Source organism: Strigops habroptila, chromosome 12 (genome assembly GCF_004027225.2).
Source record: "Strigops habroptila isolate Jane chromosome 12, bStrHab1.2.pri, whole genome shotgun sequence".
Taxonomy (NCBI): Eukaryota; Metazoa; Chordata; class Aves; order Psittaciformes; family Psittacidae; genus Strigops; species Strigops habroptila.
Genome location: NC_044288.2, coordinates 16,661,414 through 16,688,545, shown reverse-complemented (window position 1 = coordinate 16,688,545; position 27,132 = coordinate 16,661,414). Strand labels below are relative to the sequence as shown.

The window sequence follows — 27,132 nt, the reverse complement described above, 5'->3', positions numbered from 1 at the left end:
ACAGAATGGCTGCAGTTAGAGGGGGCCACCGGCAGTCAACTGTTCTGCTGAAATGGCCATTAATGAGTGGTTTAAAAAGAAAAGGCTTTCAGACAGCATCTACCTGGGTTTAATGTCAGTTTATGACTAAGGCAGTGGCTTAGTATTTGAAAAGTACTAGCTAGGTCATAAGCAATGAAATGCACAAAGTTAAACAATTTTTCCAAAATTCTAATTATAATCAATAATGAAAACCAAATACTCTTGGTATTCCTATAAGCCCCAAATTCCTTTGGAATTCTAGTCAAAATGCTTATTCTCAATGACTGTTGCTTTAGTGAATGCTTCATGAAATCATTCCCCACTGCCAGCAGCTTCCCCACCTTCCAGAGTGCCTTTGTTCATGTAGTATGATACACAGAGAAGCTTCTGATCTGCTGCTCACTGATCAGATGTTGCTTTGTGCCTTTCCATCATAGAATCGTAGAATCATAGAATCATAGAATCATAAACCAGTTTGGGCTGGAAGGGACCTTAAAGCTCATCCAGTTCCAACCCGCTGGCATGGGCAGGGACACCTTCCACTAGACGAGGTTACTCAAAGCCCCATCCAGCCTAGCCTTGAAATCTTCACAGTGTTCAAAGCAGCGACAGAACCCCTAGATATGCTGCACAGGATCTGAAATAAATTCTAATTCTGCTCCTAATGCAAAGAAAAAAAAAATAGGAAAAAAACCAAAATAAGTGTCTGCTCTTGATTGTGAACATTAGCAGGCAAAGATTAGCACCTTTCCACTCTGTTTCTATAAAAGCTCTTTCATGCAGCTACACAGTGCAGAAGGACTGGAGATGCATCCCTGCCAAAGACCATGCAGTTTAGTGACAGCCTTGGCTGATGAGACACTACAAGACCTGATCTAGTGCATTGGAGAAACATGGAAAAGGATGCAGAAGGAGCAGGTAGTTACCTAACACTATCAAGTCTCATGTTCACTTCTTCCCAAAATAAAAAATCCATATATAAATTCCAGGGAAAAGAGTTCTAACTAAGGTGAAACAATGTTATTTTATGTTAACATTTTAAGCAACTAAATGATTTGCACATAATAGACAAGATGACAGAGCTGAGCTGAAGCGCAGTTTTTGAATGCAGATGTTTCAAAAGCGAATGTAAAATAGACTCAGAGTGGATTTGTGGTGGCTTTGGGGAAAAACGTGAAACATTTCTGACAGTGAAGGTGTCAGTATTTTTCTTACATTGATTTCTCTTTTTTCTTTTCTTGCCATTAGCAAGTTTCATCCAAGGCAAAAATCCTTTCCGTTGCTGGAAGAAAGAGGCAGATAAGCACTAGTGAAAAAATGTGGAAGATGAGCAGATAGAGGCACATGGCATTAAAAGGCACCTCCTGAGTCATTGAGCCCAGCTGCAGCTCCAGGCAAAAGCATCATGCAACCACTTCCACAACCCAATGGAGCTGCTGAGATGTGCTCAGAGCCTTCATGTGCACCTCTCATACCCACATCACACCTCATGAGGAGACAAGCTGCCCCAGAGCCATAGCATCCCAGCACTGAGACCTTGTCATTTCCTGCTGAAGTTGACTTCTGTGTACCAGCTTCTCTTTGAGATGCCCTTTTCAAATAAACTGCTTTCCCCCCTCACTTGCTAGGGTTTTGATTCCCTAATGCATTTGCAGTCATCTATCTCGCCTCCCCATAGCGGTGGGGAAGTACACCTGGCTTTCAGCAGGCTTCCTCCTCTCCTGACCATCCTGGTGGACCTTCTCTGTGTGTCCCCAATTAGCCTCCCATCCCCTCACACCATTTCATCTGGCAGTCTTCATTGGGTCAAGAATTATCTCTTCTGAGCAAACCATTCTGGTAACCCCCTGGTTTGTTGGGTTTGGGTTTTGGGTTGGTTTGGGATTTTTTTTGCAACATTGACTGAAATGTTCAGTACTGCTGGAAGAACTGTTGGTGTTCGGTGACGTTTCCTGTTTTTTTTTTCCCTGGAAAGCTCTTCACAATCTCACACTCTGCCCACAGGGAAGGAACAGAGCTGACGAGCCCCAGGGAGGTTGAGGAGCTGGCAGCAGGAGCCGGGGCAGGTGGAGGAAAGCTGCAGCAGGGTACAAGGGAGGAGGATGAGAGTCTGCCATCAGCCCCAGCAGACAGCCTGGCAGATGCCTGCCAGCCTCACCAGGAGCGAAGGCCTCCATGAGAATCTTCTAAGCCCTCAGCTGGTGCGTCAAAGGAAAAGAAATAGAAGAAACATATTTTGGTTTCTTCAGAACAGTCAGACTCAGTACTGGTGCAGAAGATGACAGCATTTTAATCAGTTTCCCATGAGACATTTTTTCCCCATCTCCAATCAAAACTCATTGCACCAATGTCCTCTTTGCTTTCCTCACTTTTCACAGCTCTTAATTTCCTCATTTGCCCTTTATATTCTGATCTCATATTAAAGCATCTTTCTTCTCTCTTGCCTGCTGCCAAAGCACAGGTTATTTTTATTTCTCCCAAAGGTGCAAAGCACAGAAAATCACAGTCCAAAGAATCATTTCTCCTGCCTTGTTAGCTTCTCTGACTATAGTTTAAGCAGCTCTAAGGTAACAGCCTCCAGACTCTGCAGTCTGGCCAGTGCTGTTATTTGACTGTATCCTCCTGATTTATTGCTCACGGACACACTGTGAGCACCTTCTGCTACCTCAGGCAATGCTTCGATATCACTGACAGCACATTTCTGTGCTGCCGCATCACCCAGCCATGTAACGCACTTTGGATAAGATAGGGACATCCAAATGCTTTGAACGGGGTGCTAAATTTCCCAAAACCCAGAAAATCACATTTTCCCAGTTTTGTAGCTGTGTGCTTTCTCTGCATCTCTCTTTACCTTCTCCTTCATGGGACCAGATTTTAAAATCAGCACTTCTGATTTGCATTTTTTTCTTGCCAAGAACATTGTCACCGAGACAAGGGCTGGAGATTTCCTTCTTCCTGGCTATAAAATTCCTAACATGTTTCAGGACCAACATATTTCTAACCTGTGCTTTCTCATAGATGTCTGTAGCAATCTCTTCCAGCCATACGTGTGCTTAAGAGGAACTCTGCATTTGGAGAACAACTTTTATTATTCCCACCTTCTTGCCACAGGATTTGAAGACTTGGTTCATCGGGCTGCAGCCTGAGTGTGGATGGCAAAGTCAAGGAGGGGACAGAGCATCCTGCTCTGCAAGAGCCAGGCAAGCAGGACTGAGGGTGGCAGCAAGGCAGCAGCCCCCAGCTAGGGATACAGTCCTCCAGTACTTGCGCAAGAGCTGACCATGTCCAGTGGCCACAGCCAGCGTCAGCCACAGTCCAGAGCCTCAGCCAAGTGCATAGTGATGGGGCAACTGCAAATCAAGCCATAAGGTCAAGATAGGTTTAGGCATAACATGCCAGCAGCACAGCTCAGGCAAGGACAGAGGGGCTGAGCCAAAATGCAGCTCAGCATCCAGCAGGCACAGGGCATGTGGATGGGGGTCCAGGGTGGGCTGCCCAGGGCACCAGAGCCTGTTGGCATCCTCATGGGCCTGGCTGGAAGGGGCTGCAGAGCAGCATAGTGATTCCCCTGTCCTGCAACCCACAGCACCCTGACTGCACTGTTGAGCCTCACCACCAGCACTCACACCGGGGTGGCCCCAGGAGATGCCTTGCCCCAGCCAGCTGGTTCTTTTGCAGAAGAAACATTTCATTCTTGAAACATTTTTGGCTGCACTTTACCTTAAAAATAAAATGTAAAAAAAATCAATCTGTCTTACAATATTAATCTGACAGCATCACTCTACACAGGGCAGCCTGGATATTAACACAACCACTTACAGCAATTACACTACTTTTCTTTAAAAGCAGTGCCATAGCCATCAGTACAAGGTGAGATAAAGGAACATGAGCAATTTTGTTCCTTAATTCATGTGGGTCACATGGTAAGCAAGTTTCTGCAAAGAAATGGGTGCACTCTGTCTTTGCAAATCCATCTTCTGGGGAGCTGCAGGCAGTGAGTTTGAGATCCCCTCTGTCAGCCAATGTCAGGTAGGGGATGAAGAGCAAAGAAGTGCTGTCTCCAGACAAGGAAATCATTAGCAGACTTTCTGTGACACAGTGGTGTAAATCAGAGGTGAATCAACCTTACAATATAAATTCATAGAATGACCAGGCATGGCAGGCTAATAACAGGAAAGTGGCAATTCACAAATATCTGGGCAGTTCTGTGTAGCCAAGATGCCTTGAGTGTGTGGACCAGTGCCTGAGGATTAGGTGCACCAGAGTCACTGATAGTAATGGTAATCTCACAGCTCTGTCACACGTGTGCTGTTGGAGAACACATTCAAATGCCCATGAGACAGGAAATGCTCTTGGAACGGCATCTTTCTACGTGATGACTCCTCTGTTACTGAACTGTGATTTCCCTGTGAACTGCCCATTCCAACAAGTCTACTGACATACTAATTCATGCTTTCATTTGTGTGCTGACTTACTTAGGAGAACTGTCTGAGAAATGACATCCTGAAAGACTTGACAGGAAGAGTGGGGGAACGGCAGGCAAAAGAGTACGTGTCATTTTACTTAGTGGAAAAATAAAATATGCATCAAAGCAACTTTGTGGAAGTTGTTAGGTTGCAGCTTAGCTTTAATTTGTATGTATAAGATCACAGGACTCATTTCTACACTGTCACTTCATCATTGCCATCACGGGCATCACTCATTATTGACAGCTTTGAATATTTGATTTACAACCTCACACATACATACATGCCTACCAACAGGCTCCAATTTCTTTGTATCATCACAGCTTAAGCAAGATCCTGCTGGATATGTCATGGATCCTAAACTGCTAAAGAAAATTCATGTAGCTGCAGTTTAAGAAGGGTAAAATGTCTACTGTTAGCTCACTGCTTAAATCGGTGGCAACCATGTACTTTATCTTACTGGCAGGCTGTGTTTGGCTTCTTTATATGAGCAAAGACCTGGCTCTCATTGCTTAGTAGAGATCCAACAATTAGCACAGAGGATTTCTCCCGTTCTGATGAATTTCTGTATGAGCAGTAACTGCGCTCTACCTCAAATTCTCCTTCAAAGGTAATAGATACAAGATATTGTTCCCTTCTTGCTCCAAGCTGGTTTGCACTGAATAATGCATGTTGTAAAAAGACTGTTATTTCAGCCCGGGAGGGACTGTGGGGAGCTGAGGGATGAAAGGATAAATTTTTAGACAGTTCCTTAGAAAACTGCACTGAAAAGGACAATAAAAAGGTATGTTACAATGAAATCTGTCCTCAAGATGTTCTGAAAAAAAATAATATTGTGCATATATGGTTGTTCAGTTAAAGTGGACAAAAACACACTCGATACATTCAAGAATCACTGCAAGTAAATTTTTTTAGTAATTAATTAGCCCTGATTTTAATGATCTTTGTCACTAAAAGCCCTGTTCTTTGCCTGAGCTGAGTTCTCTTCATTAAATACTTTAGTCAGCCTTGGAATATAACCAAAGAAGTGATGGGGATGTGGCTGGATGCTGTTCTGTGTCCTCACTGAACCAAGCAGTCAAACACACTGCTCCAATCACAGTGCTCCAATCACACTGGGTTTGCTAACATGATTAAAGCAAAGCCTGGGCATTAATTTAATGGAGGATGGGATGCCTCTGCCTGAGAGAGGTCAGAGATGTGTCCATGCTGAGCAGAGCTACCAGAGACGACCCGGAGCTCAGCAGCAGCTATTCAAGCCCTGGAGAGGGAGCAATCCTGTGTGACATCTCCATCTGACAATGGGAATTTCCAGGGAAAATATCATGACAAACTGCCCCCGTTAGCATGCTGAGCACAACAGTAGAGCTCCCTTGTGGTAAAGGAAAATACAGAACTTTTAAGTGTCCATTGCAGAGAAAGGAGCGTGGGGTGAAGCTGCGTGCATGCACAGTGGAGGAGCAGCAGCTGATGAAGAACTGAGCTTTGGGGATAGAAAAGCAAAGAAGATCTTTGTGAGCTCTGTGGACCCTCCTTCATCTGGCTGATAAAATTTAATACATTTGGGCAACATAAGAAAAGCAGCTGAGCTGGGGAAATGCTGTTATTCAGGAAGGGGCTAAAAGAAAACAACACTAACCAGCCTTCAGCCCACTTTTTTATATTTGATGTCTTAATAACCTAGACATTATCTAAAATTATAAACCCCATTTTAATCTTGTGTTACTCTGAAACTGCAAAGTTTTCTTTCCTTAAAGTTTTGGCTCTTTCCCTTTATTTTTAAATACATATTAAACTTATGGAGGTTTTACTTTTGCTTGATACAGCTTTGAATTTGCAGTCTGGGCAAATAACCACACTCACACATAAATAGGTTAGAAAATGTTATATGAAAACATAGCTTGGAAAAATATAACCTTCCAATTGAAAATCTCACAAAATTAGCCCACTCTTTATTTTCAGGGACATTCAAAAATGCTCAGATTTCAGGTATTTCACATTTTGCTGCACACATTCAACATGCTTTCCATGACATACTTACTTAAAAAACAGTCCTGAGCCTTTTGAATAAATTAACTCTCTTTCTTCTTTTTATGAAAGAGCTTCATTTTGTAAGACAAAAAGTTTTATAATTCCCTCTTCTATTTCAGGAGAATAATCACACTAAATAAGAATTCATGCACTTATAAGCAAATCATTGATCTTTACATTTTCTGTGGGAGGACAACTTCTTCATCCAGACTCAGAGCCTGGAATCTCATAAAAATTTCCAAGGAGGTAAGGACATAGGAAATGATACTTTTTATGATTTTTTGCATGTAAAAGAAGAAAAACATCAATTGCTGAGACCATGCTTAGCCCTTCCATCGGTGTTCAATGCATCCTTAACAGGGGAGACCTTGACAGAAATAAAAAAATGTGGAAGGAGCAGAAAATGCCTCAACTCCTTCAGCACAAGGGGCTTGGGGATCAGAGCCCAAGAGAGAGCATCTATCACTACCAGTAGCCTTGATTTGGTTGCCTCATCTACCTGCCACCCCAGGCATCACCTAATTCAGAGCCACGTCTATCCAGCCCCAACTCACCAGCACAGCTCTGTCTGGTGTCTTTTAATATTTAAAAAAATAGCAGGAGTTCTGTAACAAAGCATATCCTCTTTGAAGCATTTAAAATTTGGAAAGGAAAAAAAAAAGAAAAGGAAACTTTTACTTCAAAAGGCCTTTGATACTGGGGAAAGTTTTAAAAGGGGTTAGGCTTGAAGCATCTTCTCCATATTAGCAAGTCTTCTCTGTGGTTCAGCATTAACATGGCTATGATTCTGCTTGGACCTCATGCCTTTGGAGAAGGGAAAGAGCAAGTTGCTGCCTTTTGAGGTGAGACTGGACCTCCCCATGCTGTAGACTGGCAAGAAAAGAGCCTGCCAGGGCTTCCTTGGACCACTAGCACTGAGACCTGGGAGGTAAGGGTCAACTCGGACAGAGGCTTTTGTTTCATTTGAAGTCCTTGCAGAGCTCCCTCCACCCAGCCTCATAGTATGGGAGGTCTAACACTGCCAGGGGAGAGGCACATTCCCTGTTGCAGAGACACTCACTGCAGCTGCTCCAGAATGCTGCTCCAAACATTCCCCCATCATGTCACAGAACAGCCAGTCCCACCTGCCAGAAGCGCAGGCTCGTGACTTTCCCACACACAAACCTCCCCAGATCCTGCGGCAAAGCAAGTGCAGGGGCACGCCAAGCAGCGCTTTGCTCTTGTGTGGGTCCCCAACCTTTTATTTGCCTCAAGTTGCCTCCTCTGTTACAGTCTTTCCTAAACAATGTACATAATAGCTGCCGGACTTGAACCACCAATCCACCCCCAGCCTCCTTTGTGTAGCAGAGGCAGGGTGCGAGGTCCCAGATTGCAAAGCAGCTGTGCAGCAGTTGCACGGCTGGAAGTGCAGTGCTGGGGCCACATGTTTTCATGCTCCTCTCTGATCTACCCTGTAAATTTCCAGTGTCAAAATCTGGAAGATCCACAAAGTAAATCAGCCCGAAAGTCAATGTCAAAAGATCCGGAACAAAGCAAGCATGGATCAAGCAATAATACAAGATAAGAATGGTCTTTTTTTTCATTTTCAAGATAGGTTAAATGTCACTGTAATAGGGCCAGAGCAACAAGAGTTACATCTGGATGTGGGTTTTGTCTCAGCCTTCCTAATGAGAGCACAGTGAGGGCTGGAGCAGTTAGAGATCTGCCCTCACACACGTCTTCATGGCTTCCCTTGGCAAGCAGCCCTGGGCTGAGACCTCCCGGTGCCCCACACAGCTGCCCACCTCACACACTGCTCTTCTCCTGCTGCACATTTTCCAGTTCGCGTCTGGAACGAGCATCCTCAAATGTCTGTTTGCCTGACTCATTCCTGCCTGGAGAGAATGACTGAAAATCTGAGCTCACTTTCTACCTCTCGGGCTTGTGATAGAGTTCCTGTGACTCACACATTGCAGTCTTGGTCTCCTTTGGGTTCAGGCCATTTTCTAATTTCTCTCCATGATACTGTAAAGATACACTGTCCACCGCCCTTCTTTGAAAATTTAGTTGGGGTTTTTTGTCTTAATCCACTTGTCTCTTTTTGCTGAATGCCTCCACTGTACATTGTTATTTCCTGCACCTTAAGCATACAGTCTGAGCCCCATCATATGTCTACATATGTGAAAGGATACCTCTCATGTATTATTCACCCTTTCCTCTCTTTTACTCTGCTTTCCAGGACAAAGTGGGCTTCACTGCAAACAGCAAATTGTTCCAGAGACAAATTGATGCTTTTGTTGAGTATATTTTCCAGCAGACATCCTATTTAGCTTTTCAACCTCTTGGTCCTGTCTGAAAACAGTCGTCAATCAGACATGCTTACCTCAACAGCTTTAGAAGAGAGTATCTTGGAAACAAATCAAGCCTATGGCCCCATCTGAGCTCCTTGTCTCCTGGTAGGCTGTGTTAAATACACCTCAGAATAGAGATCCTGGACTATCCTGTGGTGAAATACTCCCTTCTGTGGTTATTTGAGCATTCAGCCAATGCCTTACTGAACCCCCAGGATGGATTACAGTATGCATGATGGGCAGAAGCACATTACAGAAAATAGGATGCTAAATTTGCAATTCGTTTTATTGCTTGTGCTCAACCACAAGCTGCTTGCCTTTTTCTTTAGACGTTTACCATAGTCTGCATATGCTACAATAAGATTTATATTTCAAATATGAAAACAGCCATTTCTTGAAGAAATAAACAAACAACAACCAATTTATTCCAATCAGAGAATTTGTTTTTCTTCATTTTTTAAAGCCCCTGAAGAGTTATCTGTTGCTATCTGAATAATAGATAATAAAGGAAGGTGAAAGATAATTCAAACTAACTTCAGAGGTGCACACAACATCTTGTTAGGCAAGTTTAGGAATAGGCATGCTAAAGTAAAAGCATTACCTGAAAGCTAGTGCAGAGGGAGGTACTGCTCTACACTGGAAGCAAGATAGTGAACATGGTCAGGCATTAGACAACCACTCACACACCCTGCAGGATGGAACCCTGCCTGTGACATTCAGTGTTCTCTTCCTGATGTCTGATACTCCTCCTGAGCATCCCCTGGGCTGGGGTAGAAGCAGAAGAGTAGCAGAGGAGAAACGGAGCTGCAGCAGCTCCTGCATAGAAGTAGCAGAGCCAGCCTCCGAGGTCCAAGCTGGCACCTTATCCTCATTCACATCCACATGCTGTAGCAACGCTGTTAGAAGGATAGAAGACAATAAACTCAGATGATGGATAATACAATATGGAAGAGAAGATAACGCTTCCTGTGCAGGTGGCTGGGCAATGGACCAAGCTCTCAGCAGATCTTCCCTTTTTTAGGAAAATAGGTGAAGAGTGACAAGAGATGTGGTAGCAAGCTAATATTCATGGGCCTAAGTAAAAAGGTTCAATTTTTCAATTTCTCAGTATTCACACCCCTATTTAAACATCATTCATTCCAAAGGGTTTCAACATGAAGTGCTAGTTGGAAGAGCAGTGCTATTAAAGCTGATGGAGCTGTGACAGTTTATATGCGACTGTACAAAACACTGGTGAAAAATGGGCATGCAGCATGCATTAATAAATTTTGCTTTTGGAGCTATTATTTCAAGGGGGTACTTGCTTTTCATGTTCATTTCTTCCTTCACTGGAGCCTAACATTAAACTGAAATTATTTCCTCTCATTTAGAGAGCAATATATCTGAACACAGTAAAATGCACATCAGCTTTATTATTATCTAACAGAGAAAACAGTGGTTAACTGACAGCAGAATGAAGAGGGATAAAACAATGACATTATTAGTGTCTGCTTCACAGATGGGATGGTACTATACAACCACGAGTCCATTACAGGGGATTTCTCAGATGCTAAGAAGGTTAAATGGCTGAATGACTTATCCAAAAGTGATTGCTTTTCTGATCCCAGGTCCCTCATGTTACAGCAACATTCTCTCATTACTTTCAAAATCACTCATGTGGCTTTTTTTAATTATGATTTGACTGTTCTATAAGGTACCATGCCAACCATCTGGAGCCTGTCAGCTCTTCCCAAGGTATATAAAGCTCCATGCACCAACATGGGCAGGACAGCAAGGTGTAAACAACCCCAAGGCTGTGCCCACTGGTGTAAGGACCAGGGAGAGGTCGAAGGTTTCGTGCTTCATCCATGTCACACAGAAGCAGGATCTTTTATAGGATCTTTTATAGCTGTCACAGCTTTGTCAGTTGCCCACAGGTCACGGTGGGACTTGGCCATTCACTCCAGCTGATGGAAAATGCTTTTCTTGATGAAGCATAAGACCATCCATGAGTAAATTAATGCATCCCATTGCTCCCTGCAGGAAATATCCAGGGCTCTGCTTGCTCTGGCTGATAGGGAATATTCCTGGTTGTGCTGGTTTTGTCTGGGATAGAGTTAACTTATTTCATAGCAGCTAGTGTGAGGCTATGGTTTGGATTCGTGCTGAAAACAGTGCTGATAATTCAGGGATGTTTCAGGGATGTTTTAGCTATTGCTGAGAAGTGCTTACACAGAGCCAAGACCACAAGTGATCCAAGGGATATTCTATACCATACAGCATCACACTCAGCATTTAGAGCTGAGGTAAGAAGGAAGGAAGGAGAGGATGTTCAAAGTGATGGCATTTGTCTTCCCAAGTCACCGTTATGTGTGATGGACCTCTGCTGTCCTGGAGGTGGCTGAACACCTTCCTGCAGCGGGAAGTGGTAAACGAATTCCTTGGTTTGCCTTGCTTGGGTATGTGGCTTTTGCTTTACCTCTTAAACTGTCCACAGGGTGGAGGTGGGCAAGTGGGTGGCTCATAGCAGGAAGAAATATGTAGGTGCTGAAAATTAGTGGGGGGATGAGACCTGGAGAAATAGGAAGGCTGGTTTTATCCTCTTCCTCCTTTTTCTTCTCTCCCTATGAGACTTCTTATTTTCCATGATCCTAGATGGTTTCTTTCTCTCTGTCCAAGCTTTCCATGAGTTTTAGGGGGAAATAAATAAGCAAACCTACACCAGCCATTAGCCCAGGCACACGATGAGTTGGTTGCTGTAGTTGTTAGTGGTGAGCCAGGAGAGCAATCTTAAAGCCCAGCAGGAAGGAATGCCTTTTAGGTGTCTAAAGAAGAAATCATGTGGTGGTCAAATCACCACGTGAGGTCACCCTGCAACATGTGACAGTGGAGCACATGTTCCAGGCTTTCTCTCCTCCTTCTAGAAAGCTTCAAACACTGGAGAAATTGGTCAAGCAGAAAGTGAAGACATCAGTAAAATAAAAGAAATCATTTTAGGAGCTAGATACAAAAGGACTGAGGTGTCTGTTCCTTCTGACACACTCCAGAAAATGAAAACTGCAGCTTGATCCATTTCTGGATTCTTTTAGACAAACTCATATCCTCAATCTGATCAATTTCTGTCCTTCTCCTTTGCTATCAGCTCCATCAAAAGACCTAGATACTTGAAATGGAAATGAATCGCTTAAAGGAACTCTGGATTTGTCTTTCGGTTCTAGGAATAAAACTCTCTCTTTGATTCTGTAAGTATCCTGCAAGATGTCACGCTCGTTGCCTGTGCATGTTAGTAAAACCAAATTATGGAGCTGCATGTTTTTGCTGCCTCTCAATTCTTCTGATCCAAGAATTGTAAGTGATTGTGCTTCTTTAGGCTCAGATAAATATCAGCAATTTAGTTCCTTTCATCAAGCTTGGGTTTGAGAAGTTGATGAGAGCATTAGGAAAACAGGGTCACTTCAGTGGGTTTTTTTCAGCCAGCTAAGAAAAAAAGTAACTATGATGCCTATAAGCATAAAAATTAATTTAAACAATTCTCTCCCCACTCCACATTTACTATAATACTTCAAAAAGGCCACATTCAATTGGAACACACAGCCAGAACGCAGCTTGCTTTTATTTCAGACCACTTCGTACAGTCTATCATCAAAACCCTTGTTCAGAAAGACTAGTAACATACAGAAGAGATTATTTTTCTTTTTAATATCACAGATTATTTTAAATGCACAACATTTTGACATTTTGCAGGAAAATGCAATCCTGCAAAGCTGCTGCAGGCAATTCCTGCTTCAAAGCAGGCATATGTGATGCCTGAAGCCAGACCACAGAAACCCTCCATGTGGTGGGTTGGGAACAAATTGGATATGTTGCTAGTATGAAACAAAACTGGTGTGAATTCCAGCAATGCAGGCTGACAGTCTTGTGGGGACTGTTTCTCCACAAGCTTCTTCCCGGGGAATCCTTCTGAAGTTAGGTTTGGTCATCATGCGTGGGAGCAGACACTCACCAGCGCTGATCTTTGCTGCCAGCATGCATTCTGCAGCATGTTATGAGAGGAACACTACTCCTTTTTCTCAGATTCACCCAGCCCCTTGTGCGTCTCCCCCATCTTCTGCCTTAATGTGAATAGAAGCTCCAGCTGTTCATTTTACTTTTTAGTTTTGTTTAAGTCCTCCCAAGCTGTGTTGGCTTTAATAGGAAAGACTTCTGCTGGTTTCATTTCCTGGATGGCAATGCTGGAATCACCCTGGGCACACAACTGCCAATTAAACACACACATGGAAGTAAGCGATTAGCACTATCTTCCCTTTCTGGCACGCTGGTGTATACTTTTATTAAAGACAAAAATGGCAAATTAAACCTCTCCCTCTTTATTGCTGTTTAATAATAAATCTTTCACATTGGAGGGAAAACCCCAGCTTCACAGTCAACAGAGTAGGGCTGGGAGCAGAGGGTCTTGGGTACCCAGCTCCCATCCTCACTGCTGTTCCACACTTACCTGTAGCTTTTCTGTACTGTTCACTAAGAGATCCCTTGTCTAGCTGGAGAGCCTTCTCTGGGCAGGAAACCTTTTCAGCCCTTTTCTTCCACCTTTTCTAATAACAACTGAAAAATACCGAAACTGTTAAACTACTCATGCAATAAAGCAATGCTGCTGCAAGAACAACATTTTTAACCTCTCATGTTTAAACTGAAATATCTCAGGCAGGTGCAGACCTCCCTGGGAGCATCAAAACTGGTTTTTGAAGGCATAGGATGTACAAGGCTTCTCCTCTCACCTGTGGTACCACCATAGTCAAGGCAGGGAAAATCCTCCTCTGCCTCTGCAGACCTCAAATTTCAGTGGAGATGAGCCCAGATCCAGGTAGAACACTTGGTGGGGATGCCTTCATCAGAGGAGCTTAATATGCTCCCAAGCCCACACAAAGTGAGGTGGTTCCAGGAACACCTAAATGGCTGAAGTTCAGGCATGATTTTCCCCGATGGAATAGCAAAATCCAACAGAAGGCACAGACAGCACCAGCCACCTGCAGAACTGTCTGCCCTCGCTCCAAAGAACAGCAATTTTAGCTTCTCCTTACAACAGCCATAAATTTTCTTGTGGGAAATACAACTTTCATTTTCTCCTGTTCTCTTATGCTGCATTGACTTCACTGTTGTGACTGACACTTTAAGAGTTTGTAGATTTGCCTGAGGCTCACATCCAACACAGAAGAATCTCTATCCAAATGGCTGAGGCTCACCAAAGAGATAAGCAACTGAAAAAAGGGGTCTTCTGAGGGAAACATCAGAGGGTCTTAAGGTGGTCTGGAATTTCACCTGAATCATACTGTGATAATCAGCAGGGGACCTGTGCATGCAGAACTTTGTGATGATATATGCCAGGATAAGTCTAATGCAAATCCCAGGGAATAAATTATATTACTGTGGATTCATTCAGATGTAATAGATCAACATTTGTCCCTGAGTGACTCCAGCATTTCTTCCCTGTGTGTGCAGTCTCTGCCCTGCTAATGCATCCCCACGGGAGGGAAGGTTTGTTCTGCTAAGCAAGAAACAGGGGAAGAAACCAATTGCATTTTACTTGACGGGAGAATTTCAAGTGTACAATTGCTCTAAGACAGGGCTTTCTGTCTCAAATGAATGCGGATATGTAACCATGCCCCCACATGGAAAAAAAGTGATAAATTCAGATTGAGAAGATCTGAAACAGAAATTCCTCAAAGCTGAAGAAGATCCATACCTCTGCATTCCTATCCCAAAAACACCTTTCACTCCAATCCAGAAAGACACCAGATGCCCAGTTTCTTGTAAGCATGTACCCTGCTTTCTGTATGCATTGGGATGCATCAGAAATTAAGTAGCTGCTCATCTGGCACCATCTCTTTCCCTAAACTTGCAGATTAGAAAGTGCTCCCAGGCAGAGCAGGGATTGCCTGAGCTTCTTTCTAATCTTGTTCCAAATAACACAAATTGTCAAGTTAACCAGATCCACCCCACACAGATCCCACACAGCAGAGCTGCTCCCAACATTTGCCACGAGACAGGAGTGAGGGAACAGTTTTAGTGTGCTGTATTGCCACAGTGGCACAGCCAGATCTGGCTCCCTCCTGCTGAACCTGGCTGAGGAGAACATCAGGCACAATGAAGTGAACACTTTATTGCTTAGACTTTGCTTAACTCATTGTTTTCCAGTAAACATCATAAAGTTATGTGACTATATTTCAGGTGACTCATTAATTCCTTGCAATGATTCGTCTTTCTAGGTGTTGACCAGGTAGCTTTGCCAATCAGAAAACCTCTGGGACAGGAAACCTTTCTCACCAGGATCACTTGGTGAGAAACTGCGACCAAGAGTGAGAAGCAGCAGCCTGTGTCAAGAGCTGGTAGCTAGCACCTAAAATCAACACCAAGTTTTTGTTCTCCTTTCTCATGCAAGTACCCCAATATCATCGATCCCATCTCCCAGTTCACATGAAGAAAGCAAAGAGAAATGCGATGCTCCACATGATTCCTAATGGCTCTGCATAAGAGTTGGCAACTGTCCATGACCCGGAAAGGTTTATTTTGTAGGGTAATCCAAGGCAAGAATTTCTCTCCCATCTAGAGCACAGTGGATATTCAAACAGGAAAATAATCTTCAATCCTCTTCAAAAAATTATTTTTGCAATTATTATCTTATCTGCATAGGGATAACTGAAAGGAATCAGAGATGTCCCAGAATCAAATATGTTTGTTTCCACTTCACAGTGGTGGGGAGGATGTTTAGGATTTTTGGGGGGTGGTTTTCTGTATTAAATCTGTTCTGACCAGCTGAGAACTCAGATTCATGAAGTCTGCACACTTAATCACTAAACTTTACTACAATTAGGGAGCAGTTCATGGGAGGATCAGGATAAAATGATAAAAAATATGTATTCTAAATGTCTCTCAACTTTAGCTGAAGATTGCTGCCCATGCCATGGCACACAGATTTCCTACTGTAGTAAACATTGGTTTTGATTAGAAAAATGTTCTTGCTCCAGTTCTAGCTTTATAAGACAGAATTACTACTTGGCAGCTAAGATCTAAGAAAGGCCAGAGGCTGGCCAGTTAAAAGTCATATTTTTTAGTTTTAATGAAAAAATAGTATTTGTTGTATTTTTCTCTGTCCTCCCTGGAAGCAAATGTTTTACTGCAAAGCTCTGGCTGCAGTTATGCATCACATGGGAGCCCAATGGTAGAGAACAGCACTTTTACAGCATTAAAAATGCATTCTCCATGTATCAAACCAAAAAAGCATGTCTCTTGGCAGCAATGGTGGCCTAATTTTGGCTGCAGAATGAATAAAATCGAGGCTTCCACTGAAATTCTAGCAGTGGCTCCTGCTGTAGCTCCTGAGCTGCAGACAGGGAGATAACATAGGGAGGCAATTTGAACAGCCCCTAGGGAGCCAGGGCTGTGGGTGTCTCCTCCACCACCAGTGCAGAAGGCACCATGCTCAGGCTGCACTTGCTGAGCACCCCAAGGGCTCCACATCCATCTGCAGTGAGTCTGAGGGATTGGATTAGTAACATTTGTCTCTTGAAATCTCCAAGTTTAAAAGCAAAACCATGCCAGCCAGCCCAGGCTGTCTCTGCCCAGCAGAGAAGTGCTCACTTGCCCAGGCAGTCCCGTTAATGGCAGCAGCAGTGGTCACAGCAGTGATTTCCTGCCAATGATGCCCCCTGAGCTCCGCTGAGGGGAGGCACCACGGGACCACGGAGCAGTTGCTTTGGTAGCACCCACACCAACACTCATCACGTGCTGGCTGAGAAGGTGGGAAAGCCTCCATCCACTCAAGATGGAGCATTCAGGATTAGCCGACCCTGCCTCCAGAAATTGCCGGTTGATGGACTGTTACAGGTGATTCTTTGATTTGTGGTGGGAGAGGCTGAACAGAGGAAGCAGAAGCCATTCAGGATGCCAGCATGGTGCATGATACGACGGCTATAATGAAGACAAATCAGGAAGCATTACAACGATGCTCCTGCAGCAAAACTAATGGCAGTGTCCTCCGAACCCACACGCCCAGGACTGCTGTGATAACAGGAGCTATAGCTCCTCCAAGATCGACAAATGATAGTGACATGAAAGCAGCACTAAAATCTCCTTGTGCATGTTCCTCCCATCTCAACTTCCCACTGAGACAGATGTGATAGACTGGAACCAGCTGGAATTAAAGTATGAAATGGCATTATACCCTGCACTTGCAGTAACAAACGCTAACCGTGCCCTCCCTGACACCCCAAGTAAAAGATAGTACATTCACGGCAGGGTGCTGGCTTGAATAACAATCATAGAAATCATAACATTTAAGTATGTCTTAGTAGGTGAGTAGGACTGTGCACCATGAGGCCTATTAATTTGTATATTTTTCTTTTACCTCTTTTCCACACACTATACGCACAAACAACAACCCATGCTCCGGCTGTGCATCGTTGCAGACCATAGCTCACATCTGCCTGAGAGATAACATCAAGACTGAGAAATTATTCTGCAGCGTTACATATCATTCTTTTATTTTCCTTAATATGAAAATATAAGGGCATTTTGATTAACTTAACTGTTGAAACAATTACAGTCTGTTTAGCGCACTTGAGTTATGAGTACAACTGAACATCTATTTGCTGCTATCAAAATAAGCGTTACAAGACGATGCTGAATTTCCCAGTTCCAGTCAGTTGAGTGAGGAGGGAAAAAAAACACAATACACTCAAGATAAGGCAGTCCTTCACAAAAAATGAGACATGCAGCCCAGGGAAGGGACATCCTCACTTTAGAGGCCAGAAACAGCTTCTCAGAACAGAAGGACCTCCTTCCCAACATTATTCTCCTCAGCTCAGCGTCTCCAGGCTTGTTCACAGCATTCCTGGAGCACCTGGGACACACATTAACAAGCAAGCAGGTGAATTATTAATCTCTTCCACCCACAAACAGAAAAATACCTTTAGTCATGTGGAAGCAATGCAGGAAAAAAGGTTATATGGGTTGTTTGCAGGCACGCTGGAAAGGCACACAGCAAGGCTTGCCCTGCAGCGGGAAATGCTGATTGGAGAGGCAAGATGGGAACTGCCTGATGCTCATGGGGTAGACAAGGTGGCTGTCCTGGTGGGAGCAGTGACATTCTGATGTCCTGGCACCTCGCTGCTTCTCTGCTGAGCCATGAATTGCAACACACAGAAAGAAAAACTTTCCCTGGGAAGTGTTTCACCAGAGTGGCTGTTATCTCAGAGAAGATGTTATAGCAAATGAACTTCTGCTCTCACCCTTCAGAAGAGCAGACAGGCTGCTGCTGCCTGCTAGCACAGAACAGTAAGCACTTCTCACAGGGTTACTACAGCCAAACCTCATCAGTTAATTATCTGCTATCGGCTCCGCCAGAGCCCAGCGTGGGACTGGCGTGTTTCCAGCCGCTGGGGTGCACCCCGACATTGGTGTGACCAGTAGTTTCAGCAGATCACTGGTTTTGAGCAGCTGGGGAGCAGGAGCAGAACAGGTAATACAGCTTCTGAGCAATTAATTCGGCACATAAATAGAGTAGCAGTTAGCAGGTACATGCTGTTGTCCCTTCTAGTCTCCCCCGACCACTGGTCCAGGCTCTGCAACAGGTAAGAGAGACATTTCTGGGAGCAGCCTGTGGGGAAGGGACTCTTGGCTGTGCTGGGGGGTAGGATATTAATTTGGACTTTCTGCCATTATTATTGGGCAAATAAAGCCATCAGGGTGACAGAACAGCTCCGGCAGCAGTGGGAGAAAAGGCAGGGAGAAGAGGTAGAGAAACCCATGTTGGGGAGGCTGGAAAATTAAGGGGTAAATGGGGTATGTCAGTAAATGAGGATCAAGGCGAATTTGTGGTATTCTAAAGTGTATGTAAGGGAAAGCAAAAATTAGTTTAAATAGAATGAGAGATAAAGCAATAAAATCAACTCATCAAAGCGTCTCCCCTGCCCTGCCTCTAGCAGGGTGCCTGTCACACCAAAGGAAGTACGCAGCAGCAATAGCAGGTAGCACTCTGACCTCTACAGAGCCCCTCTGAAGCTCAAGTTCATCTGCAAGAAGGGAGGTCCTGGGATGGCTCCTGGTCACACTTAGAGCAACTGTTTGTTTCAGAATACACATCGTCCTTATATAAACTACTACAAAAACAGCATCTTGCTTTACATGATCTCCTTAAATCATATTTAGTATTTTGCTATTATATCAGGCTGCTGGGAGGTTTGAGAATAAAAGCTCTTGAAGGCATATCTATTTGACTAAGCAGCCACAGAACTGCTTTGGCCTGTGTACTTTTTAAGAAGTAAAATAGATCCTCAAAGTTACAAAAATAATATAATCAGGCATCAGCACCATGCAAGGAAATTTTAGGCAAGGAGCTAAAAAAGCCTGGAGGCAGACACGACTCCCTGCCTGCTGTCAGACCTGCTGCACTCACTGTCCAAGGGAAGTTAGCACTAAAGGAGGGGGAGCTGGACATCACCACAGCTCATACACCACCTCAGATCCCAGCTGCTGAATGGGTCACACTGGAAATGCTTGGGGCAGAAGTGACCACATTTGCTTCTCCATTTCAAAATGAATCTGCTGACAGAGGCAAAAAAAAAGGAGAGAGCTGCCATGAAGGGACGGACACTGCTGTCCCTCAGCTGCACCCACCATCTCCTCACTTCTGAAATGATTCATTTTGTTCCAAAAAACAGACACCAGCAGTGGGGCTGTATCAGGCTTTGAAAAGCACTGCATGGGGGGGGGAGGGAGGGGGGAAGGCAACAATAAAAACATGTTATAAACCAAGTTAACTACTCTGCTACACCAAGGCAAAAAAATCACTGAACTAAGAGTCACCAGTAGGTTGAGATTTACATGTTTTAACTAGTCACATTGAAGCACAGTGTGGTTGTTTCCAGACTGCTTTCAAATCCTAGTTTAGAGCAAGGGCTCAGAGGTCTCCCAGTAGAGAGGACTTTCTCCTGCTTCTAATAAAAATTCCCATCTGCCTCATGGGTGTGATCCAAATAAGGGCAAACAGAAAAAGAGGAACCATCCTTGTCTTTAACATGATCAAGACCACTGCCAAAACCCGGCATGTATTTAATAAATGCAATGTAGATAGGTTTATTTGACCTTCTGTTCACAAAATAATTTTATTATATGTATGAAAGCAGCATACAGGCAATAAAATTATGAAAACATTCACAATACATAAATACACAGACCTGATGCAGGATGTATATAGTTCATTAGAGTTTAATTTTTTTTTACTCTCAGTTCTCTTTTCCTGACAACACATTTTTTTGATATATGTTATGAAAAAGTTGCTCCAAAGGGTATTTTCTCCCATTCAGAAAACAAATAGCTTTCTTTGAATGCTGCTGAATATTAACACTCAATGTTCCTGTTGCTAATGTTCACTGACTGCTTTTGGCGTTGCAAAGGGAAAGCAGCAAGGAAGGACAATGGAAAAGTAGCTGGTTTTCTGAATTAAACATTGGCAACTTTTTTGGAGCTCACAGGACGTGTTTGAGGTGGGGGCTGCAGTTCCATCCGTATTTAGAAATGTCTTAATCCAAAATGGTAATGAGGCACTAATCCTTATTGAATGGACTATTGACATGGCAATTACTAAAATGTAATGTCCTCCTAGTATCCAAAGTAAAGCACTAGGTACCTCACTTTTTAATTCTGATACAGTAGCAGACAGACAGCATGATTCCGGTGGTACTGCAGAAATACAGATGATAATGAGGTTTGGGCATGTTTACTACCATTATAACCAATTGTGTTTGTTCAGAAAAGATATCCAAGACTTGAAATAAGAAAAGTCTGAGAAAGCTGTTTATCTTACATAAATACAAAACATTATATACTAAGAATTGTTATCTAAGAAGCTTTTCTTCTCAAATTGAATTCTTCTTAAGGTTGTAGTCATATTTAAGGTATTTACAGATCCACAAACTTGACATTCTAGCAAAGTCTTTGTAACTGAAACTTTTAAAAAATAAATAGCAGCAATTTTTTTTTTTATTTCTATAAGGGAAAAGAATTCACAATTCAGTCAACGCTGGTCCTATCTCTTGAAAGAAATCCCACTTAAAAAAAAAAAGCCCACAAGCAAATGAACCCAACACAGCCTCAGTTTTGTTGATTCCTTCATTTCTTGCTGAGCTTCTTAACATTCCTTCATTAACCCTCATCAGCCCTCCAGACTATCAAAGCTTGTAATAAAGTGCTGACTGGTTGACTGGTCAAAATGCAGTTATGACACTCCAAAAATATCCCATTATTTAGACATCTTAAATAACATAAATAAAGCTAGATCTGTTATAACATATGAAAAATATCAATTTAAAACAATAAATAAATAAAACCAGTATCAACATATTACCTCCCAAAGCTTTAAAAATAACCATTCTCATTATAAGGCTCAATTATATTTCAGAAATAATTTTAAGAAGGCATCTACCTACTTTTACAATCCCTCAGTCTTTAATTATGACCTGTTAACACCCACTATCACAAGACACAGCAATCTTTTAACTTCTAGTAAACATTAATCTTTAAATACTTAACATTTATCTTTTGCCTCGTTTTAAGCTAAAAATTGGTTTCTCAGAGTAGAGAAGAAATATTTTGTCACTGCACTATATCTAAATTTGCATATTTTCCTTAGTGCAAACAGTTCAGTTTAATACTTTCTCTACCAATTTTCGGTATTTTTTCCTGTTTGTTGTTTAAAATGTTAAATTTGCTTTGAATGCCAGGAAAATTAATTCTGGGCTTTGTGTAAATGTGTATTTCTCCCCAGAGCTTAGTTTCTTACCAAAAAATCTTGGGGTTTTGGGGGGATTTTTCAAGATTATTACAATATACACTATTGGGTCTTGCTGAGTAAACCTTACTATTCAGGTTTTATGCTGCCCATTTTGTGTAATGGGATTGATCTTTTCCAAAGAAACATCAGCTTCGTAATCCAAGATACCCGACAGTGCTGGAGACATTTTCTCCAAGGTCTTAGGTAGTTCACCCTCTTCTTCCTTTTTGAGAGGTTCTTCTTCCGGACAAATAATTGCATGTGGAATCAGATAAACCAGATTAGACTCTTTGGGGCTGGACCCTTTGGGCTCATGTTGGCTCGAAAAAACAACTGCTCCATTATTGTTAATACTAACAGTCTCTATAGCATTGCCGGACAGAGGGCAGAGCCTGTAGCATCCCAGCAGGGTCGAAAATGCCTTGCGGAAATCAGCATTGAAGGCATAAATGATGGGGTTGAGGGAAGAATTAGCCCATCCAAACCAAATGAAAACATCAAAGGTGGTGGAATTAATGCAGAAGGCTTCTGCTCCCTTGGATGGTTCGGTAGGCTCACAGAAGGGAATCATGCAGTTCAATACAAAAAACGGCAACCAGCAGCACACAAACACCCCCATGATCACTGACAAAGTCTTTAAAACCTTCGTTTCCCTCTTGAAGGACATTTTGAAGTTGCTCTCTGGTTGATGGCAGTCCATACTGCTTCTGTTGCCACTCGTGGTATGGCAGTTCTTGGCATGCACTGCTGCTCTCTCCAAAGCTGAGATGCGCCGTATTTGCTTCTGAGCAATCCGGTATATCCTCGTGTAAGTTACTATCATGATGGCCACAGGTATATAGAAGCTAATTAGAGAAGAGGAGATGGCATACATCCTGTTTAGGCTAGAATCACAGTTGTCCATGCCTACATCTTCTAAGCTGGAATTTAGGTCCAATACACTTGTGGTTGTAGCCTTGTGCCAGTTCAGCTGCACGGGGATGAAGGAAATCAACACGGACAAAGTCCACGCCACGCTGATCAGGATGAAGGCTGCCTTGGGGGTCATTTTCCTCTCGTACCTAAATGGGCTGGAGATGGCCCAATATCTGTCCACACTAATGACGCAGAGATTTAAGATGGAGGCTGTTGAGCACATAATATCAAAGGCCACCCAGATGTTGCAAAATGAACCAAAAGGCCAGAAACCGGCAATCTCAGCCACAGCTTTCCAAGGCATGACCAAAACTGCCACTAAGAGATCTGACACGGCCAAGGAGATGACAAAGAAGTTGGTCACCTTGGACCTGAGGTGGCGAAACCTAATGACAGCTGCACACACCAGTGTGTTTCCCAGCAATGTGGAGAGGATCAGTAGTGAGAGGAAGCAGCCCGTGAGGATCCGAAAGGAAGAGTCCCTTTCCACCAGCAACCCTTCCCCGTCCATAGTGGTGTTGTTCCAAGTCATAGTTTCTCCTGAGGGAAAATTATACCATGATTTTCACGACGACATCAGCTCCTTTCCTTGCAGAGATCAGAGATATCAGACGTCCATTAACTACTCATCAACAAACAGACCAAAGGTCCTTTTTTACTGTCCCTTCGCCCACAGATGGACTGCACCCCCTGTGAGTCACCCTGAACAACACTGAAATCTCTATGAGCAGGAATTCAAAATGCACAAATACAGTCCACCTTACAGACAGGTTTTTTTAAGCAATCCCTTCAGAAACACACTGCACCACCCCAGCATGAAGCAGCCTACTTCAGACAGCTCACCTGCAAATGTTCTGCTGCTGTCCTCTGCAAATACACCACACACAGAGGAAAGCAATCACTTTTCCATGCTTGCATATATTCCCACGAAAATAGGCTATTGATCGAGTGTTTCCAGTGTCCACTGCACTAGCCCTTCATACTTACTGAAGCGTATTATATGAGCTGCTTTTTCTCTAGTTTCCTAAATGTCTCACTGATGAAACACTCCATCCTTCCTCCTGGTACACTCCTGTAACAAAATGCATCAGTTCCCTGTTTCTGGGCAGGTCAGAAAGCGAATCTTCACTTTGTTTCAAACTGTTTTACACTTCCGAGGCAAAGAAAATAAATAAACAGGAGGTGTGTTTTAAAGGTTTTCAGTAAGCAGTAGCTCAGGTTGTTTAGTTTTATTTAAATGAGAAATGCTGGCTCCTACCTTTCACCTCTGATTCTCTGTTTGCTCTGGGGTGCAGGGCCATCTCTCCTCCTCTTTTAGTTTTGGAATTGCATAGCAAATCTTATATACAAAACCAACACAGTAGCACTGCATTGCATCAGGTGCATGTGGGGAGGGGGGGGTCCCTGAAAGTGCAATTTGACAGGATAGAAGTAAAATCAGGAGCCAGCGGAGCTGGACCATGAGGAGTTAGTTTTCAGGAGAGCAGCAGGTCTGTGTTGCTGCACCATGCGTGACGGACCCCACCGGCGTGTGCCCAGCCGCCTCCACCCCTCAGCCCCTGCCCATCACTCTGCAAACTTTTTGTCCGGATCAGTCCCAGTCGCACTTTGTACATCCCGTCGAAGTGGCACGTCGGGGCAAATCATTCCAGGCAAAAGGCACGGTATTCCGAACGCTGGCCTGAGCCGAGTACCAGTTCTTTCCTCTGTCGTTCAGTGGAAGGAGAAGGAAGAGCGAGAGGACTCGAGTCACCTCTCCTCTGCCACGGCGCGGGCTGAGGGCTCGTCTTCGAGGGGGGGACAAGTCGCTTTAACACTCCACTGCCCGGTTATAGCTCTCCACAACTGTCCCGGAATAATCCCATCTCCTGCTCCGCGGGGCTGTGCTCCAGGGATCGGGTCCGGTTTTTATCATGCTTTTTAGGTCTCAGCAAGGCGCAGGCGGGGGCAGCTCCTCACGCTCTCCCGCAGCCCGCCCCGGGCCGCGCATCCCCGGGGCCGGGGGGGTCCGACGGCAAAGGCTTCCTCCTGCCCGGGGCAGGGCTCGGCAGCATTGCCCCTCCAGGAAAGGTCTGTCCGCCCGGCGTGTCCTTCCTAAGGGATTAAGACAAGGGAAAGACAGACATGGAGGGGCGCAGCGGGATAAAGCAACGCCCCTTCGCCTCCTCTAACATCTTCATTCGGGCGCAGCTTCTTCTGGGCAGCCTCTCCCCGGTTTTCTACCTTCCCGGGGAATAACGTCCCGACCGGCCAAGCAGCCGGGGCGAGAGCCGCAGCCGGGCTCCCGGAGCGGCTGTCCTGGAGTTTAAGGCAAACGGGATTACTTTTTCCCGTCCCGAGGTCCGGGACGCCCGCGGTGCTCCGCGATGCCTGGGCGCTGCGAGCCGGCTGAGCTCAGTCAATTGATGCGGAAAGTAAGTACCGGCACCTAACTTCGGGCTGGGCGATGCTCAGGAGGCGGGACGCGGCTTCCCCGACCCCCCGGGGAGCTGCGCTACCCCGGGGCACCCTCAGAAAGGAAGGGGGGGGGGGGGAAGGACCCCTCCCGTCGCGGCGGGGAAGGGGCGGCGAGCGCGGCGGTACTCACGGGCGCGGCGGGGCGGGGAGGGCCGGGCTGGCGGCGGGCTGCAGCCGGGATTCCGCGCCGCTCCGCGCCGCCCCTCCGCCGCCTTGGCGCAGCCCCGCGCAGCCCCCGCGCCCCCGCCGCTCCTGGCGCAGCCGCGGCCACCGGGCTCCCTCTCCTGGGCGGCTGCCGCCCCGCGCCCCGCCGCGCCAATCGGCGGAGCAGCCCCAGATTCCGGGCTGGTGACAGCGGCGAAGGGCATCGCTGTCCCGGCGTGCAGGCGGGGAGGAAATGGGGGAACAGTCACGTGCGGCTGCCTGGGGACCCGCGTCCTGACTAACTTGTTCCAGATGAGGCGAGGGGACAGCGGAGGGACAAGCTGGCTCTGGGCACTCCTTAATGGCAACGCGGAGTTTGGGGCAGCTGGCTCTGTGTCTGCAGAGAAAACGGTTCAGTAAACCGCCGTCCTTGCGCGCAAAAGCCTGCCACACTTTTTCCAACGGTCTTTTCTCCTTTGGAAAAAGCCTGCCGGTTCTCTAGTAAGCACCAAAACCAGGGAGGTTACGCCTCAAATCTCTTCCTTCCCCAAAAGAATTTTCTCTTTCTTACCTCAGCCACAACAGGCAAGGACAAATGAACATGCTGATTTGTAAGTTGCTACACTTGCACAGGAATCTTGCTGAAAAAAATAAATGGGAAAATGAAGATAAAAGACATCATAGGGAGGTTTAAAACCTCCTAGAAGAACAACTAAGCTGTCAAGATTAATTTCATGGGGTTTGGCATTACTGAAGTAGCTTTTGTGCCATCTGTAATTTTTCATAGTATCACTTAAAAGCAGACACAGTGCTAAGCTAACCCTGACTAGCTAACTAACACTTGTTTTCCTTTCCCCCCTCATTCTTTTTTTCTTCTTCTTCTTTTTAACTGCTTCTCAGCAAGTTCTCATTCCCCCTTTCTTATCATCCTGTTCTTTAACCATCATTCATTCCCAGAGGAGGGGAAAAAAAGACAAGGAAATGATTCCTGAGCTGTTTCATAATAGAGATCTCTAATGAAACTTACTGCGAGTTTTCTTTTTCTATTTTCAAGATTTATTTCTTTCTTTCTGTTCTTCCTCAGGCACAACACAGGGGAGGTTTACTGTGTGGTACTTACTTTATGAAAATGTAGCACACTCCTGTTTTTTGGTAGAAACCTGAGGCTGAGGGGAAACACCAGGGTAAGAAGTCACTGAGCGTATTTTATTTGTAACAACTTCCAGAGGCTCCCCCAAAATCCCTTTCGACCACAGCCATTCTGGATTATTCCAGGAGAAATCACAGCTCCAGAGTACACAAACAGCGCAATTTTCAAGGCATACTGGAGAGAAACAACGAGGTACACATTGCAAAGAGAGCGGTCTGGTCTCAATCATCTTCTTATCGTCTCATCAAACAAACTCTTCTTTTCAGCTCATTTTTGGTAGGGAGTAGCATTTCGTGGAGAAGAGGCTGAATTCAGCAAAGACCCTAATGCTGCTCATGTAAATGAGGGTTTAAAATTCTGATTTGAATCTGACATTAAAAAAAGAGCCTTCTAGCCTCCTACTCACAGCAGCCTATGAGAATCTCATGGTCTTTATCAGTTTGGCAATTCCAGTACCTGGTTCAGCAGTCACCGCCTCTGTCCTGCCTCATCTCTAAGTCTGCGTGGCCAGCTCAGGGCTGCCCAGGAGGTCCAGCTCCACCAAGGCCGTATGGGTGCAGCAAAGCCCCTCAAGAGCTGCACAGGTTTCAAACACCAGTGTTTCATGCAAGGCACACTGCTGTGCTCATTTGTCACTTCAGCTCATTTGTATGCTTTTAAAACTTTCATGACTTAATAGTCATACACAGGTGAGGAATAAAAGTGAAATTCATTAAACCGCTATGATGATTTAGGTAAATTTAGTGGTGGGATGAGGCAGCCAATTGCCACGGCTCTGGAGGCCAGGTATACAAAGCAAAGGGTGAATTTTCG

General features: G+C 44.6%; 2 protein-coding genes across 3 annotated transcripts in view; one reads left to right on the top strand and one right to left on the bottom strand.

The window, feature by feature from the left end:
• Positions 1 to 19,968: 19,968 nt before the first annotated feature.
• DRD1 (dopamine receptor D1) lies at positions 19,969 to 24,693 on the bottom strand. Its single transcript, XM_030504912.1, has one exon. The coding sequence runs from the start codon at positions 23,098 to 23,100 to the stop codon at positions 21,745 to 21,747; it is 1,356 nt and encodes a 451-aa protein (XP_030360772.1). The 5' UTR covers positions 23,101 to 24,693; the 3' UTR covers positions 19,969 to 21,744.
• Positions 24,513 to 27,132, top strand: part of SFXN1 (sideroflexin 1) — a 38,176-nt gene continuing 35,556 nt past the window's right edge. Inside the window, exon 1 of one of the 2 annotated variants that reach the window (XM_030504915.1) lies at positions 24,513 to 24,982. The gene's annotated coding sequence lies outside the window, so the exon portion shown is untranslated. The remainder of the gene's footprint in view (positions 24,983 to 27,132) is intronic. The other variant, XM_030504916.1, reaches the window with a different exon arrangement.

Bases quoted from the DNA above. Each gene is read 5' to 3' on its own strand.
- DRD1 (XM_030504912.1), bottom strand. From the start codon at position 23,100: ATGACTTGGAACAACACCACTATGGACGGGGAAGGGTTGCTGGTGGAA.